The sequence below is a fragment of the Rhinolophus sinicus genome, chromosome 16 (genome assembly GCF_057876585.1).
Source record: "Rhinolophus sinicus isolate RSI-liver-muscle chromosome 16, RSI-T2T, whole genome shotgun sequence".
Taxonomy (NCBI): Eukaryota; Metazoa; Chordata; class Mammalia; order Chiroptera; family Rhinolophidae; genus Rhinolophus; species Rhinolophus sinicus.
Window position 1 is genome coordinate 18,051,281 of NC_142516.1, and position 15,187 is coordinate 18,066,467.

The 15,187-nt window shown below is 53.8% G+C and overlaps 1 protein-coding gene and 1 long non-coding RNA gene across 12 annotated transcripts in view; one reads left to right on the top strand and one right to left on the bottom strand.

Moving 5' to 3' along the window:
• Positions 1 to 8,314, bottom strand: part of LOC141571174 (uncharacterized) — a 32,898-nt gene extending 24,584 nt beyond the window's left edge. For 3 of the 5 annotated variants that reach the window (XR_012495906.2, XR_012495902.2, XR_012495905.2), the window contains exon 1: positions 8,205 to 8,301. This is a non-coding gene — a long non-coding RNA (uncharacterized LOC141571174). Of the gene's footprint in view, positions 1 to 8,204 lie in introns of all 5 variants that reach the window. The other 2 variants (XR_012495901.2, XR_012495903.2) reach the window with 2 other exon arrangements.
• Positions 7,868 to 15,181, top strand: KIF12 (kinesin family member 12). Of its 7 annotated transcripts, XM_088793622.1 has the most exons (19): positions 7,868 to 7,982; positions 8,053 to 8,118; positions 8,218 to 8,296; positions 8,420 to 8,547; positions 8,650 to 8,725; positions 9,111 to 9,245; positions 9,427 to 9,562; positions 10,366 to 10,457; positions 10,624 to 10,771; positions 11,474 to 11,592; positions 11,675 to 11,779; positions 12,373 to 12,475; positions 12,557 to 12,647; positions 12,850 to 12,936; positions 13,316 to 13,406; positions 13,478 to 13,582; positions 14,179 to 14,279; positions 14,371 to 14,489; positions 14,817 to 15,177. In XM_088793622.1, exons 1-19 carry the CDS (start codon positions 7,957 to 7,959, stop codon positions 14,936 to 14,938), a joined length of 1,929 nt encoding a protein of 642 aa, XP_088649748.1. In that variant the 5' UTR covers positions 7,868 to 7,956; the 3' UTR covers positions 14,939 to 15,177. The 7 variants fall into 7 exon arrangements, 6 of the variants coding, with proteins under 6 accessions (XP_088649748.1, XP_088649750.1, XP_074186995.2 ...); XM_088793624.1 differs by lacking the exon at positions 8,650 to 8,725 and having other exon boundaries at positions 8,386 to 8,547; positions 14,817 to 15,180; XM_074330894.2 differs by having other exon boundaries at positions 8,218 to 8,547; positions 14,817 to 15,179.
• The last annotated feature ends 6 nt before the right edge of the window (positions 15,182 to 15,187 follow it).

The window sequence follows — 15,187 nt, forward strand, 5'->3', positions numbered from 1 at the left end:
GGAAGGGCACTCCCAGTGGTGCGAACAGCACATGCAAAGGTCCTGAGGCAGGAAATACTTGGTGTTCTGAAAGGGGTCAGTGTGGCAAGAGCATTCCTCATACAAGGGGAAGAGGGATGATAATTTCCAGCTTGCAGACCTGCTGAGAGGGAGGATGGCACAAAGGAGGTGCTTAGAACATAATGTGTTTGCTCTTGAGTGATCTTCAGGCCCCTGTGACATCTTCAGGCCCCTGTGACTGCGTCAGTCCCCTGTGACTGCGTCAGGCCCCTATCAGGATGGCTGTCTGCTCTTTCCATCTCTCAGGAACAGCAGGGGCAGTGCCTCAGTCTGGGCCCCAGCCCAGAACAGGGTCAGCTGAGCTGGAGGCAGTTGAATGAGCTGCCTGTGTGCATCTTGGCTACCTACATCTTACCTTTTTGGGGAGGGGGTGGCCTGCTCTCTCCCGGGACAACGGCCCAGCTTTGGCTAGCCTAGGCGGCTTGGACAGAAATCCCCGACCCCCTGCCTAGGTCTCAACAGCCAAAGGCCAGACCCTCTTGGGAGCACAGAGCCCTCTGGCCAGCCCACACCCCACTCCCTGGCCAGTCCTTAAGTACCGGGCTAGAAATAACCAGTTGTCTCCTCCCCTTGGGGCTGTGGGCTCGCCCACCACAGGGGCTGAGGAGGCGGGCAGAGTGGGCAGGGCTGTCCTAAGACAGGCCTCTTGGATTCTTCCAGCTCGGAGGCCCCTACTCGGATTCATCAAGAGGTGGAGGGGGGAGGTTAGTTCCAATTCTGGATTTGCCATTGACTCCCAGGAGCCCTTCAAAAGCTGCCTTAACAATTTGAGCCTCAGTTTCCTTATCCGTACAGCGGAGTTGATCACTCCCTCAGAGGGTCGTTGTGAGAATGCAATAACATGAGAAATATGTGAGCTTTGTAAACTGTAAAGTGCAATGCATACAGAAGAGTTCGAGGTAAGGGTGAATAGTTCACATACTTAAGGTCATGAAAAGACAGTATTGGGGTGTAGTCCCAACTGTACCTCTGGGAAGATCACTGCACTTCTGAGTCTGTTTCCCCAACTGTAGCGTCTGAATCTTCCTGTGTCCCTCAAAGGGTAGTTTTTAGAATCCAGTTAATTCAAACAATGTATGTATTGAACACCTACTGTGTGAATTGCTCACGGCATTCTACATAGACATCTTGCAAATGGGTAGGTCCCTTTTCCTTTTACAGCTTCAGGGAATCCTTTCCTGGGGACTCAAGATAAGTGAAGGATGTACTCAGGAAACCAGACAAAGTGCAGACAAGGGGCAGGATTCTAGATCTCAGATTTGCCCCCATAGTCAGGCTTCTGGTCAAGATCCTGCTTCATTCTTTTACTGTCCCTGTGTCTTTGGGCAAGTTACTTAGCTTCTCCAAGCCTCAGTTTCCCCATTCATAAAGTAGGGAGAATATCAATATCACAGAAGGCTGTTGTTATGATTAAATGATATCAATTGATAGGTAATGCTTAGCTCAGTCTCTGACCCATTGTGTGTAAGCCATAATGCTTGCTATGAGAAATACCAGTAAATAAATAGTTCATTGTTGTAGTAGCAGTAGTAAAATACTGTACTATAAATACCAGTAGTCGCAATGGTATTAGTAGTCATAGTATTAGTAGTAGAAGAACTACCAGAAGTACTATTGGTGATAGTAATAGTAGAAGTACCAGCTGTACTAGTAAACAGTGGTAGCTATGGTAGTATTAGCAGACATGCTAATACGATAGTATTAATATAGTGTCAGAGTGGACTTGGGTGGCAGGGGAGAATTGGGTAAGGCTAAGAGAATTCAGCCCCTTTTAATTCTGGGGAGGGGGGAGACAGGTCCAGTTGATGAAAATTGGAAAGGAGAGGGGTCAAGATAGATGGGTTGGCAAGAAAAAATGAAGGGCGCAGAGCCCTAGAAATGGGTGCTAATCAAACCCTTGTAGACGTAGTGAGAGAAATGACTGTCTCAGGGATGGAATCGTGGGGTTGTGGGGGGCTGCGTCTCCCCCTCAACCTCTCCCAGGGAGGCAGAGATATTGTTTGTTCCCAGAAATCTCAGAATCCTGGAGCAGGCAGGGTCTTAGCTACCTGTGGTCCCCTGTCCTCATTTGCATGTGGGAACACTGAGGCTCCGGGCGTGAGTGGGAGGGGGGTTTCCACTGGGTAACAGCACAGAATGATGACTGGGCTGGGAGACATGTTTCCCGCTGCTCCCACAGGACCAGCTCCGAGGGCTTGGGCTGATTTGGAAGCCCCAGCTCGGCGTTCCAGGTCCTGAATTGCCAGAGGGGCGTGTCAGCAGTGGGGCCTGGCACCCACCCAGGCCTCAGGAACTCAGTGTCCTCAGTTCTGAAAGGATGAGTGGCGCTTCCTCGGAAGAGCTGGAATAATCACAAGGAGGGGGCACCAGAGCATCCCCAGGCTCTGCTCCTCTGGAAGAGGGAGTAAAATTTCCAGCCAGGAGCAATCCGGGGCTTCCATAGAAACTTCTGCCTTTTGGCAGTTTGGAGTATGATCCCACCAGTCTCGAGGGCCTTGACCCCACTAAATAACAGTTTGTTCTTCAACTTGTGCTACTTCTGGGCCTTTGCTGTCCCCTTTGCCTGAAATGCTCTTTTTCTTCTTTATGCCTGCTTCAATGCCACCTCCTTCAGGAAGCCTTCCAAAATACCCTAGCCTTTGCTCTCTGGCCAGGATTCCCTTTCTCTGCTTGTGGTTCCATGGCATTTGGTCCCAGCTGCTACGAGCAGTTCATTTTAACAGACATGCATTGATTCACCGACCAGTCCCTGCCCTCAGAGAGCTTAGAGTTCTCTGAGCCAGACAGATATTGATGTACCACCTCCACCTCTGCCAAATGGGTTAAGGTCATGGTGCTGGTAGGTGTGGGAGGGTGTGGGTCTTCAGGGCAGGGCTCCCATCCCAATCCAGGAGGGCTTCCTGGGAGAGGATGCAGCCACTCTGTGCTCATAACCAAATGACACAGTGGGTTGTTAGTACTTAGTTTATGACCCAGCGCACAGTGGATATTTTGGGTATGCTTAATTAACATTCCAATTGAATATGCAGCTGCAGTTGCCACATTGGACAACTTCCTGTCACCTGTGTAGAGGCAACCTAGCAGGGAAGAAAAATCTGGAAAGCTGAATGGATCCCCCTGGTCCCTGCAGGCAGGGCTTATGAGCAGTTCTGCTTTGTACAACCTATTATCATAGGTTGTACAGTGGATCCCACGCTAGAAATGAAAGGAGAGAATCCAGGATCACAGTGAGATGGCTCATCAGGAAATGTGGTCCCAAGAGAAAGGTGGGTGTACCAGAAAAAGCAGACAGAAAGTCTCAAAAAGCCCATCAGGACCTGAAAAATTACTCTACCAGAATATAGCCCAAGACACACACTGGATAGGATGACTTTGGTCATCAAGAAAAATATCAAAAGCTGAATTTGTCAATCCTGGCTGTGCGTTAGATCCATCTGGGGGGCTTTAAAAACATTGATGCCTTGGCCCCACCCTCCAAACCAATTAATCAGAATCTCTGGAGGTGGGGCCTGGAATCGCCAGGTGATTCTGATACCGGGGTGGAGCGCCACTGCCTTAAAGTATCACTCGACATTCCCCAGGGAAGAAGGCAGGGCAGGGTGAAAGCTGATATGGGAACACGTTTCAACAGAGATGGTTAAACTAAGGCAAGTTGTGTACTTGAAAGGTCAACTTCAGTTATCCAAGTCTAGTTTTGCAGAACAGCTCACAGAAAAGGGCTGCAGAGAGTAGAGGACAGAACACAAGCTTTGGTGACAGTCAGATTCCCACACCACTTAGTGGGTGCATGACCTTGGGCAAGTTACTGAGCAACTCAGAGTCTCATCTATAAAATAGGGACGTTTGTAGTGCCAGTCCCAGAGGGTTGCTTTGAAAATTAGTTGAAATGAAGTAGGAAAAGTGCCCAGTGTTCAACAAATATCAACTCCCATCCCTCTGACTCAGAAGGTTCCAGACACATGAGGCAACGTTGTGCAAGAGAGGGTCCTTAATGCCCCTTAACATTCTTACACGTTACCATTGTTTTTAGAGGAAAATATCCAACTCATAGGTAAGTCATCCTGGGTGAACAGTGGGTACAGACTGACTCAGGGGAAAGCTGATTATGTTTCTAGGAAAAAGAGCTGAGATCCTGGAAACAGCAGGGAGTTTCAACAACCCTGGGTCCTTTGATTTCACAACCACCCATAGAGGCTCATCTTTACCGAAAGCCGAAGCCTGGCTTTAGGGGGTCTCATTTCCTCTTGTTTGGACCTTCATGCCTTCATCAGACAGTTAGTTAGTGGGTGTGCCTCTGTGCCGGGCCCTGGGCGTTGGGAGGTGATCTGTACCCTCACAAGGCTCCTTGTTGAGCAGGAAGCCTGGCATGTCTGCCAGTGCCCACCAGACACAGCAGATAAGCCTTGTGAGGCTGTGGAGGAGAGGAGCCAGGTATTCAGGGGAAAGAGTAGCCCAGGGGCATCAATGGGTTACTGTGACTCTCTCCATCTCTCCCTAAAATCACAGCTCTTCACCATCGGTACAAGTGCTGCTTCAGCCTATACTGGCTGCCCTTCAGTTTTCCCATCTGTAAAATGGGTGTAGGCGACCAGCGAGAAGTTAATTCAGTGATTCCCTAAGGCCCTTGCTTTGGAGAATGTTGTGAAATGAGTCCTATGGCCTACATTCACATTTTAATTAAAGATTACAGCAAGCTCTGTTTGGAAAATTTCACAACTGGACTTGGATCCATCTGGCTGTCCCTTCATGATGGGGGGGGGGGAAAGGGGTGGGATAAGTGGAACAATGAAAGACGAGTGTCATGTGATAAAGGGAGAACTTCCTTCCTCCCCGATCTTCTTTCTCATCTCTGTCCCACCTCAGTCCAATGCAAAGCTGTCTGGCAGGGTGAGCCCCAGACTCATCTGGGAGCTTGGCCAAGGCTGGGAGAGTGTCACCCAGCTTCTGGGCACATTTGAGAGCAGCTTTGTGGCAGGAGCTGATGATCACCATGATAAATGAGTCCCTAAAGGAATCCTTACATCATAAAGTTGAGTGTTTGCGGTTAGTCTTGAGAGGAGGGAGGGAGGAGAGATGGCGGTTGGCAAGGGATGCACCACGACGCATCCAGCAACCCTCTCACCAGCCTCCCTTCCTCCTCCTTGGCTCCTTCTCTTCTTCCCACCAACATTTCCTGAGCTCCTACTGTGTGCAGGCTCCTGTGCTGGCTCAGAGACCACAGGGATGAAGCCAGCACAGTCCATGCTCCCGACAGACAGGAAGAGCAACCTACTGTGTTCAGTATGGAAGAGTACTGAACCCAGTGTCATCAGCACTGCAACAGAGGGAAGCCCCGGAGGCCGCAGGGGCACAGACCTGGTGGGGAGGGCATGACGGGCAAGGCTTTCTACAGGAAGGCTTGCAAGACAAGTCCACCAGGCAGCAGAGAGAGCTCCTGGCAGAAGGAACAGCAGGAACAAAGGTCTAGGGAATCAGAGGGAAGCCTAGAAAAGCTTTTGGGCTGGAGCACTGGATGCAGCCGAGGGGGGCAGGTGGGTAATGGAGAGAGACAGCCAGAGGAGTCAGCAGGAGATAGAGTTTAAACGACCTTGAATCTCAGCGAGGGAGCTGACTTTATTCTGAGGCCCCAGGGAGTCAGGAGTCAGGGCAGGATTTTCCCAGGGAGGAAGGCTGGGATTGAAGAGGCTGGAACAGAGCAGGGGTGTGTGTGGGAGGCCCCTGACTGCTCAATAGTGCTTTTATTTACTCCCTCAAGGAGCACCTCTTGAGGGCCTGCTCATCCCTCTCCACAGTATCAGGCTGGTCAGCCCCTGCGCACTGCTCAAGCTAAAGAGAAAACGTATGGAAAGAGCATAGCTGCCCTTGACAAAGCCTCCTTTGTGGCGAGCCCTGGGGCCATAGTGGCGTGGTGCTCTGCTGCCCTCTAGCTACGTACGCCTGGAGATACACCCCTGCAGGGTCCTGCGGCTTCTAAAATGTTCTTGAGTTTCGCAGCAAGCCTTCCCTCTCTCTCTCTCTCTCTGTCAACGATGGGGGGTCCCGCGATTCTGGATGAAAAGGTGCAGTCTGGGATAGAGGACAAGCTCGGAACCTCCAGTGATGTACACATTTTGACCCAGCTTGAGAGCCTGGTGCAAAAAAAAATCCCGACAAACAGCTCATCACACCCCAACATGCATATATCCCTTGTCTCTGCCCTATTCTCAAAATCCCTTGGGTGTGAAATCCCATTTCAGTTCAGTTTGCGGTGGACAGCAATCTGATTAAATCAGCCCATGCTAAAATGTGACTGACTGATAGTCCTCAACCCTTTTAAGGACATTTAGGGAGCAACTTGTTCACTTACTGGGTTTACAACTGAAAAGGGAAGCCGGCCATAGCAAATAGCACTAAGATTCAGAGCTCAGAGCTCTGGGTTTAAACCTGTTTCACCATTTACAGCTGCTTTCTCTTTAAACAGCCTCCCCTGCCTACTTCTGTTTTCTTGTGTTTTTCATCTGAAAAACAGGAATAGTAATTCTTGCCCTATCAACCTCAAGGATTAAAAAAATATGTCATAGATTATGAAATTTCAGAGTAGAAAGGCATTGTGGAGATTATCTAGGGATTTTTATTTTGGCTTTTACGTAATTTTGTACAATTTATGAATCACATTCAATTACAGGCTCCTCAACTTACAATAATAAACCCATAGTAAATTGAAAATACATTAAGTCTAAATGTAGAGTATCGGTTGCTTACCCTCGTGATGGCGTGGCTGACTGGGAGCTGCGCTCGCTGCTGGTGCCCAGCCTCACGAGAAATGATCGTAGTGTGTATCACCAGCCCGTGAAAAGATCAATATGCAAAATTCAAGTACGGCTTCTACTGAATGCTTATTGCTTTTGCACTATCATAAAGCTGAAAAATTGTGAGTTGAATCATTGTAAGTCCAGGAGAACTACGTAAAATCATTGCTCTCTTTTTGCAAGTAGGAAACAGTTAAGAATGGGGAAATGACGTGGCCAATGCTCTCTGGGATGTTAGTGGCAGAGCCCAGGACAGTGGTCTCTGTTCTACCTAACTCTCCCTATAGATCCTGCTAGAATACCCTATAACCCTCACCTATCACCCTCACATCCCTGTCCCTACAGGCCTCTGAACTCTTTCTAAAAGCCCCTGAGCACTAAATAGCACTTACCTGTCTCTAGCAAAACGATGGGATTTCTCTGCTTGGTGCCCAGCATGGAGCGTGGCACCCAATGGGTGAGTGCCCCACCCCAGCACATCTACAGCCAGACCAGGAGAGGGTTAAACAACAGTCCTGGCCTTGGATCAGCCTTGGCATTGTAGAAGCAGGTGGCCTAATGTTTAACCAGATGCTTCAACTCAAGAAGAACTCAATCCAGCCAGGTCTTCCTAGAGCTAAGACCTGGCCCCTCCCACCCCTCTAGGCCCCTGCGCTGTGAAGCTCCTAGGAACGGGAAAGGGAGGAGGGGGAAGATTACAAAACTGGAGGAGTATGCGGATAGAATAGGCAGAGCTGTTTGGTCTTGGCTGAGTCCTTCCCATTCCTGCTTCCCTGTTCCTATCTGCGCACAGAGGAGGCTGGTCTGGGTGGTCCCTTCTGATGGCACTGGGCAAGAGCAAGGAATCCTCAGAATCCAGAAACTCCTCGCTAGGGGTTCCCTAGCTTGGGAGAAACTTCCTCCACCACAGAGGAGGCGGTGGGTAAATCTTTAACTACCTGGCCCAGGGCAGGCCAGAGCCTTTCCGGATGGATGGCGGCCTGGGAAGGGGGGATGGGTGTGGGGGATGTAAGGCGTGTATAGTTAGTCCCAGCGTGGTGAAGGGAGGGTGGTGGGGAGGGAAAGGAACGAAACTCGGGCGGAGCTAACTCCGTGTGCAAAGCAGGACATGGAGGAACGCGGCTCCCCCGATGGGTAAGGCAGATTCTGGGAGGTTCAAAGAGCCGCTGGGCGCCGGGATGGTTAACTCAGCTTGCTGCCACAGGGACCCTGAGTGGAGCCTGGAGCAGGGGCCAGAGGGGCCGGAAACGCCCATCCAGGTGGTGCTCAGGTGGGTACAGATTGGTTAGGAAGTGCCCAAGAGAAAGGAAGGGAAGGGACCGATGGCGAGACAGCGGGGTGGAACATCATCCCTACCGTCGGACCACAGGGTGCGTCCCATGAGCGCTGCCGAGCTGCGTCGAGGGGAACAGAGCGCGCTGCACTGCTCGGGTTCCAGGACTCTGCAGGTGAGAAAACCCTCCCCCTCTAAAAAACCTACCGGAAGGATGCCTTGCCCCTCCCCTCAGGCAACTTTGCCCGGGCCCCGCCCTCCCAGGCGTCTCCCCCCTTCTCCACCGCCCCTCCCCCAGGTGAGCCCCCCGGGCGGGGGTCCCGATGTAGCATTCCGCTTCGGCGCCGTGCTGGACGGGGCGTGCACGCAGGAGGACGTGTTCCGGGCTTGCGGTGTGCGGCGTCTTGCGGAGCTGGCGCTGCGCGGGTGAGTGAGGCCCTGGGGATGCTTTGCATCCCCGCACTGCCCTGACCCCACCGCGGACCCCCGCCCTCCGCCTGGGCCCAGCCACGTCCCTGCTGCCCGCAGCTTCTCCTGCACCGTCTTCACCTTCGGCCAGACCGGCTCCGGGAAGACCTACACCTTGACCGGGCCTTCTCCCCAGGTGGGCCAAGAGCAATGGGAGCCCTGGTGGGTCTGGGGTTGATGGGCTGAACGCTCTGGGGAGCCGTTGGCAGCGCAGGCTTCCTGAGGGCAGGGCCTTGGACAGTGCAGTCCACTTCATGTATTTGCAGAAAGGAAACTGAGGCCCATAGAGGTAAAGTTACTTGCCCCGTATGGAGTTCAAATTTTGTCTCCTTTACTTACTAGCTCCCAGTTTCTTCATCTATAAAATGGAAGCGATAGTACTGATTGTGAGAATTAGATGAGATGTTACATGGGAACTTCGCAGTTAGTTCCTAGGGCATAGAAAGTAAGGGCTCTACAAAGGGTAGTTATTACCGTGGTGGTGATGACCCAGCCCCAGGCGCCGCTGTTTCTGCCCCCAGGGAGAGGGGGTGCCTGTAACCCCCAGCCGGGGTGGCATCATGCAGAGGACCTTCGCCTGGCTGTTGGACCGTGTGCAGCACCTGGGCAGCCCCGTCACCCTCCATGCCTCCTATCTGGAGATCTACAATGAGCAGGTGGGGGACAGAGATGACCGGAAAGACAGCCCACAGTTGCAATGAGGCATTTCTTCCTAAGGAGCCTGGGTCAAGGGGCAGAATAGGTGGTGTGGGTGGGGGGGCACTGTCAGTAAGGCCTAGGGGTGGATGGAACGTGGACTCACAGCTCCTTCCTTCACCCTCCACCCACATCACCCAGGTTCGAGACTTGCTGAGCCTGGGGTCTGCCCGGCCCCTCCCTGTTCGCTGGAACAAGACTCGGGGCTTCTATGTGGAGCAGCTGCGGGTGGTGGAGTTTGGGAGTCTGGGGGCTCTGATGGAACTTCTGCAAATGGGTGCGTGCTATTTCAGGGGAGCTTTGGGGTACAGGGGAAGCCCATCCCTCTATTGTTCACTGAGTGCACTCAGGGCCCCTTGCTGGAACTGTGGATTCAGAGAAGACCCTTGTGGCAGCAAAAGGCCAGCAAACCGACAGTTCAGACACAGCCCAAGGAGGGCCGCCATCCCACCCCCAGGCCTGCTGATTGTGCCTTCCAAAGTCTTTCTGGGCCCACCCTCTCTCCAGCCCAGGGCCTCTGCCTCAGCCTGTTTTTTACTCCCGGGATAGGTCTTCCCACCTCAAGGCTCTCCCGCTCTGACGCATGCTCCTCCATGCAGCAAACCACATTCCTCTTCCCCTCCAGACACTCCAGACCCGTCCAGTGTCCTGAGGGCAAAGGTCATACCTCTTAGCCTAGCCTATAGGTCCCCTCTGTTCCAGTCTCACTCATTCATTCATCAAATATTTATTGACCATCCACCCTGTGGCAGGCACTGGGGTCACTGAGACTCTGGGTTCCTGCCCCAACATTGTGCCACATCTCCTAGCTGGTCTTTCTGCTTCCTCTCCCTCCTTCTACAAAGCAATAGGAAGCATGTATACCAGATGCGAATCTGACATTTTTCGCTCAGTTCTTTCCATCCCCCTCTCACCTGTCTATGCTCACCTGTCTCAGCCCACATGCCATCATTCCCCTTTCCTGCCGCTGTGCCTTTGCACAGGCTGGCCCCTCTACCAGGATGCCTTTGCTCCTTTGCCTTTATTGGTGACTACATGCTCTTCCTACCAGGTCCAGTTCCTGCTGCTTTTCCCCTCCAGGTCTTAGCCGTCGAAGGAGCTCAGCTCACACCCTGAACCAGGCCTCCAGCCGAAGCCATGCCCTGCTCACACTCTATATCAGCCGCCAGACTGTGAGTGCCCCAGCTTGGGGAAGGAGCTGGCCCAGGGCCACCCAGCAAAGGTCCGCTTCTGGGTGTATAAACCACCTTGGGTGTGCAAAGGAAGTCATAGTGAAAACTTTGGCTTTGTGACTTTGATGGGGACAGTCCCTGTCAAGCTCTGATCCCCCAATCCCAGCAGATGCCTCCTGTGGATCCCGGGGACCCTGCTGGTGGGAAGCTGTGCTTTGTAGACCTGGCCGGCAGTGAGAAGGTGGCGGCCACAGGATCCCGTGGGGAGCTGATGCTTGAGGCCAACAGCATCAATCGCAGCCTGCTGGCCCTGGGTGAGACCTGGGAGCCAGGTCTGACGTCCTGAGACCTTCCTCTTGCCTGACCTGTAGCTGTCCACAGAAGGGGTGGGGGTAGGGGAGTGGAGCGGGGGTAGAACCAGAGGGGTTGTGGGGTCGTAGGGCATGGAGAAGAATTAGGGAGCTGTGAGCCAAGAGCCACAGGCAGGCCTCCTGGTCTCAGCTTGCTTTGACTTGTGCCTCCCCTCTGAGAACTATGTTGATGACTTTATAAGCCCTATAAGCTTCATTCTATTAGAATTCTAGTTTGGGAGGTGGACACACTCAAGTACAGAGTGTGAGCCCTCACATATGTAACCTGTCCCTTGTGCAGTTGGGAAGACTGAGGCCCAGTGAGAAGGGACCTGACCTGTCTTCCCACACCCACCCCAGGTCATTGGGCCTCCACTGCGGCGTGCGTGGGGAGCTCCTCTTCATTCAGTCCATTTGTCAGATGTTTCCTGAGCCCCTGCTGAGAGCCAGACCCTTTGTTGGGCACTGGGGGTCTGGGCTGGACAGGGCCACCTCTGCCCTCCGGCCCCAGTCTGATGGCAGAGGCCAATCTGAGTGAGGAACGAGATCACATGGAAAGAGGGATTTTAGAGCACACTGGCCTAGGTGGGTTTCTGCTCTGCTGGACCAGCTGTGTGTCCTTGGACAAGGGGTGTAACCTTACTGGGCCTCGCTGTCCCCACCCAGGTCACTGCATCTCCCTGCTGCTGGACCCACAGCGGAAGCAAAGCCACATCCCCTTTCGAGACAGCAAGCTCACCAAGCTGCTGGCGGACTCACTGGGGGGGCGCGGGGTCACTCTCATGGTACCTGAGGGGGCTGGCAGGGAGGGCTGGGGTTTGGGGGGGGGGCTCCCAGAGAGAAATACTCAAGACATTCTCCTCCCAGGTGGCCTGCGTGTCCCCCTCAGTCCAGTGCCTTCCCGAGACTCTCAGTACCTTGCGATACGCCAGCCGAGCTCAGCGGGTCACTACTCGGCCACAGGCCCCCAAGGTGAGTAGAGGCAGACACAGGTAGGATGGCAGGGGCAAGGGCTGGAGATCAGGCAGTCGTCGGAGCCTGAGTTGCTGTTACAGTTCATGTCTGGGACTGAGTCAGAGTTAGGATTAGAGTTGGAATCCTGATGATGGGATCATGGTTGGGTCGGGTGGGGTCAGTGTCAGGGTCATGGTCAGGGTTATGGCAGGTCTAAGGTCTAAGGTGGGAGTCTGATGTGGGATATGATTCCGGGTCTAGCCGGGATCCCAACTGGTAGCATTATTAAGTCTGAGTTGAGCTGGGGTCTGATGTGGGGTCTTGTTTGGAGTCAGAATCTGGACCCAGGTCTGAACAGGAATTTGGGGTTGGACTTGGAGCAGGGTCCAGCTTAGAGTGGGCTCTCCAGGCATGCATCTAAGGCCATAGGCACTTTGCTGCAATTAGGGTAAGGTGTTCCCTCCAGGTGTAGACTTGTGCTCGGATGCAAGGCTGGTGAGTGAAGCATGGGCTCATTTTTAGGCTTCACTCACTCCCCACTCCCGGAAGCCCTTGTGCAGTGCACAACTTGCACAACCATAAATGGCAGTTCTGGGTCTCTTTCCCTGTAGTCCCCTATGGCAAAGCAACCCCAGCATTTGGAGACTAAGATATTGCAACTCCAGGAGGAGAACCATCTCCTACGGTCCCAACTGAGCCAAATGAACCTCAAGGGTATGAGCTCCCTGGGGGTTGGGAGCATGTGGAGAGGGTCTGGGGCTCCTACGGATCCAGCCACCTCCCCTTTCCCTATAGTCTCCGGACTCAGTGGGACCCGGGTGGCCTGGGCCCAGCGGAATCTCTATGGGATGCTCCAGGAGTTTATGCTGGAGAATGAGAGGCTCAGGTAAGGCCCAGCCCCAGCCAGGGGACTTGGTGCCCACCCCTTACTGCTGAGCTGCTTCTGCCAAGCTGCCCCCCTCTCTAGTCTATGGCTCCCTTCTGTCCCCACCTGCCTGCTGGGGCTCGTACTACACTGCAATGAGGAGATGACTGATACCCCCATCAGCCCTGCCTCCTGTTACTTTTCTGGGGCCTATTCTTCCCAGGAAAGAAAAGAGCCAGCTGCAGAGTAGCTGGGACCTGGCCCGGGATGAGCAGCGCGTCCTGGCCCAGCAGGTCCATGAATTGGAGCGGTGAGCATGTCCACCAGCCCAGAGACAGGCCTTGAGACAGAGGGCAGGTGGAAAAGGGGTGGCTTAATGAAATGGTTAAGAGTCTTACCTCTGGATCAGACCACCTGGGTTCAAATACCAGCTCTGCCACCTAGCTGTGTGACCTTGGGTGAGTCACGTAACCTCTCACTGCCAGGGTTTCCTCATCTATGAAATGAGGATAATATAATGCCCACCTTACAGCCTTGTTTTAAAGATTGAATCGCATGAGTTCATTTGTAAAGAATTGCGAACGGTGCCTGGCACGGAGTCAATGTTCCGTTTGTTGAAAGGAGGGGTGTGGGGGCCAGCCTGGTGGTAGCATTAAGGGCCACAGGCACGGACCCACTATTCTTTCCAGGCGCCTCCTTTCTGCCTGCTACCTTCACCAGCCGGGCCTTGGCCCAGCCCCACCATGTCCCTGTGTGATGGTGCCAGCTCCCTCCTGTCATGTGAGTCTCTACCCAGCCTAAAGCGGGGAGGAGCAAGGACAACAGGGAACCTCTGACATGCCCTCTTGCAGGCACTGCCACCCCTCTGCTCCTGCCCCTGCTGCCGCCTCTGCCCCCTGTGCCGAGCCCCGCTGGCCCACTGGGCCTGCCCACGGAGGGAGCTCCAGCTGCCCCAGGTAGGAAAGGCCCAAGTAGGGGTGAGGGAAGTCTGGGAGAGCTGGAGACCTTGATCTAGGGGATGAGTCCTGGGCTTCAGAGCTCCAGGGCCTCCGGGGTCCCAGGCTGGGTCATAGGGGTGAGTGGCTGGCTTTGGGCTCCCTCTGCCCCGGGTGCAGAATAGCTCTTTACCTTGCCTCCCCCTTCTCGCCATCTTCCCTTCTTTTAGGAACTCACTCTGCCCTTTGCTTATTCATTCATTTACATACATATTACTCATTTATGCATTTTCTTATTCATGTGTTCACTCACGCGTTCACCGACTCTCCCCTAAGCTCCTGTGCCGGCCCCTGTTCTGGGCACTAAGGATTCAGATATAGACCAGACACGGTTCCTGCTCTCAGGGAGTTCCTAGTCTCCAGGGAGGACATTATAAAGGCCACCCGCTGCCCATAGAAAGAGCAACCAAGACCCCACAGCTTTAAGCCCACCTGACAGTCTTGGTGGCTCGTGGGGCAGGTGTGGCAGGCATGGTTGTGTCACAGTGAGCTCCAAGGAAGTGGGGCAGAGAGGCAAGGCTGAGGTCACCCAGTGTGGGCTCTGGTCTTTCCTGCAGGTGTTTGGCTCTAAAGCCCCAGATGGCATGACCCTGTCTGCTCGGCCCCCACCCTGGGCACCCCCACGTAGCCCCGGCTCTGCCAAGTACCCAAGAGAGAGGTGGGCCTGGTGCTGGGGCACTGGGATGGGGGAGGAGGAGGCCTGGGAACCTGGAGGCTCACCTCCCTTCACCCAACTCACCCTGCCCCAGGAGCCACAGCGACTGGACTCAGACCCGAGTCCTGGCGGAGATGCTGACCGAAGAGGAGGTGGTACCCTCTGCACCTCCCCTGCCCATGGCGCCCCCGAACACATCACCAGTGCTGAGAGGTGAAGAAGGGAAAGAGGAGGAGCTCCTAGTGTATTTTTGTGATCTTGGGCCAGAACGCATTCTTTCCAGATCTTAGTTTTCCCATCTCTGAAATAGGGTGCATGCTGAGAGTTGATTTCTAGGACATTTCTTGTTTCCAAACTTGGAATTCTCTTCCTAGGGCCACCTGCATGCCCAAATGTATACCGGAGCCCATGGTGTAGGTGGCGGGGAAGGGAATGGGTACCACCTGAAGCTTCCCCAGAAGATGGTGGGACCCCTCTGATGGGCCTGGGTAGGGAGGGGTCCAGTGTCGTGCAGGCCTTAAGTCTCACTGTGCCCTTTAGGTGGGGCCACAGTTCCAAACCTGGCCCGGAGACTGGAGGCCCTCAGAGACCAGATTGGCAGTTCCCTGCGACGTCGCCAGAACCTGCCACCCCCCAGCAAGGGCTCACGAAGCACAAGCTAAGTCCTTCCCACTGAGGGCAAAACAGAAACCCAGGAAACCACTGTGTGACCTTGGGCTGGACTCTGCACTCTGGGATTCCAGTCTCCTCATCTGATAAATGGGGATAGCAGCTACTGCTCCTCTGTAGCCGGGCTGGGCAAGGACAGTTCCTGAGAGCTAGTGGGGAGGGGCTAGAGGGCAATTTGGGGGAGCAAAGGGAGGGTGCCACTCCAGACTATGAGAAATGAGACCGGATTCAGGGGAAACCAG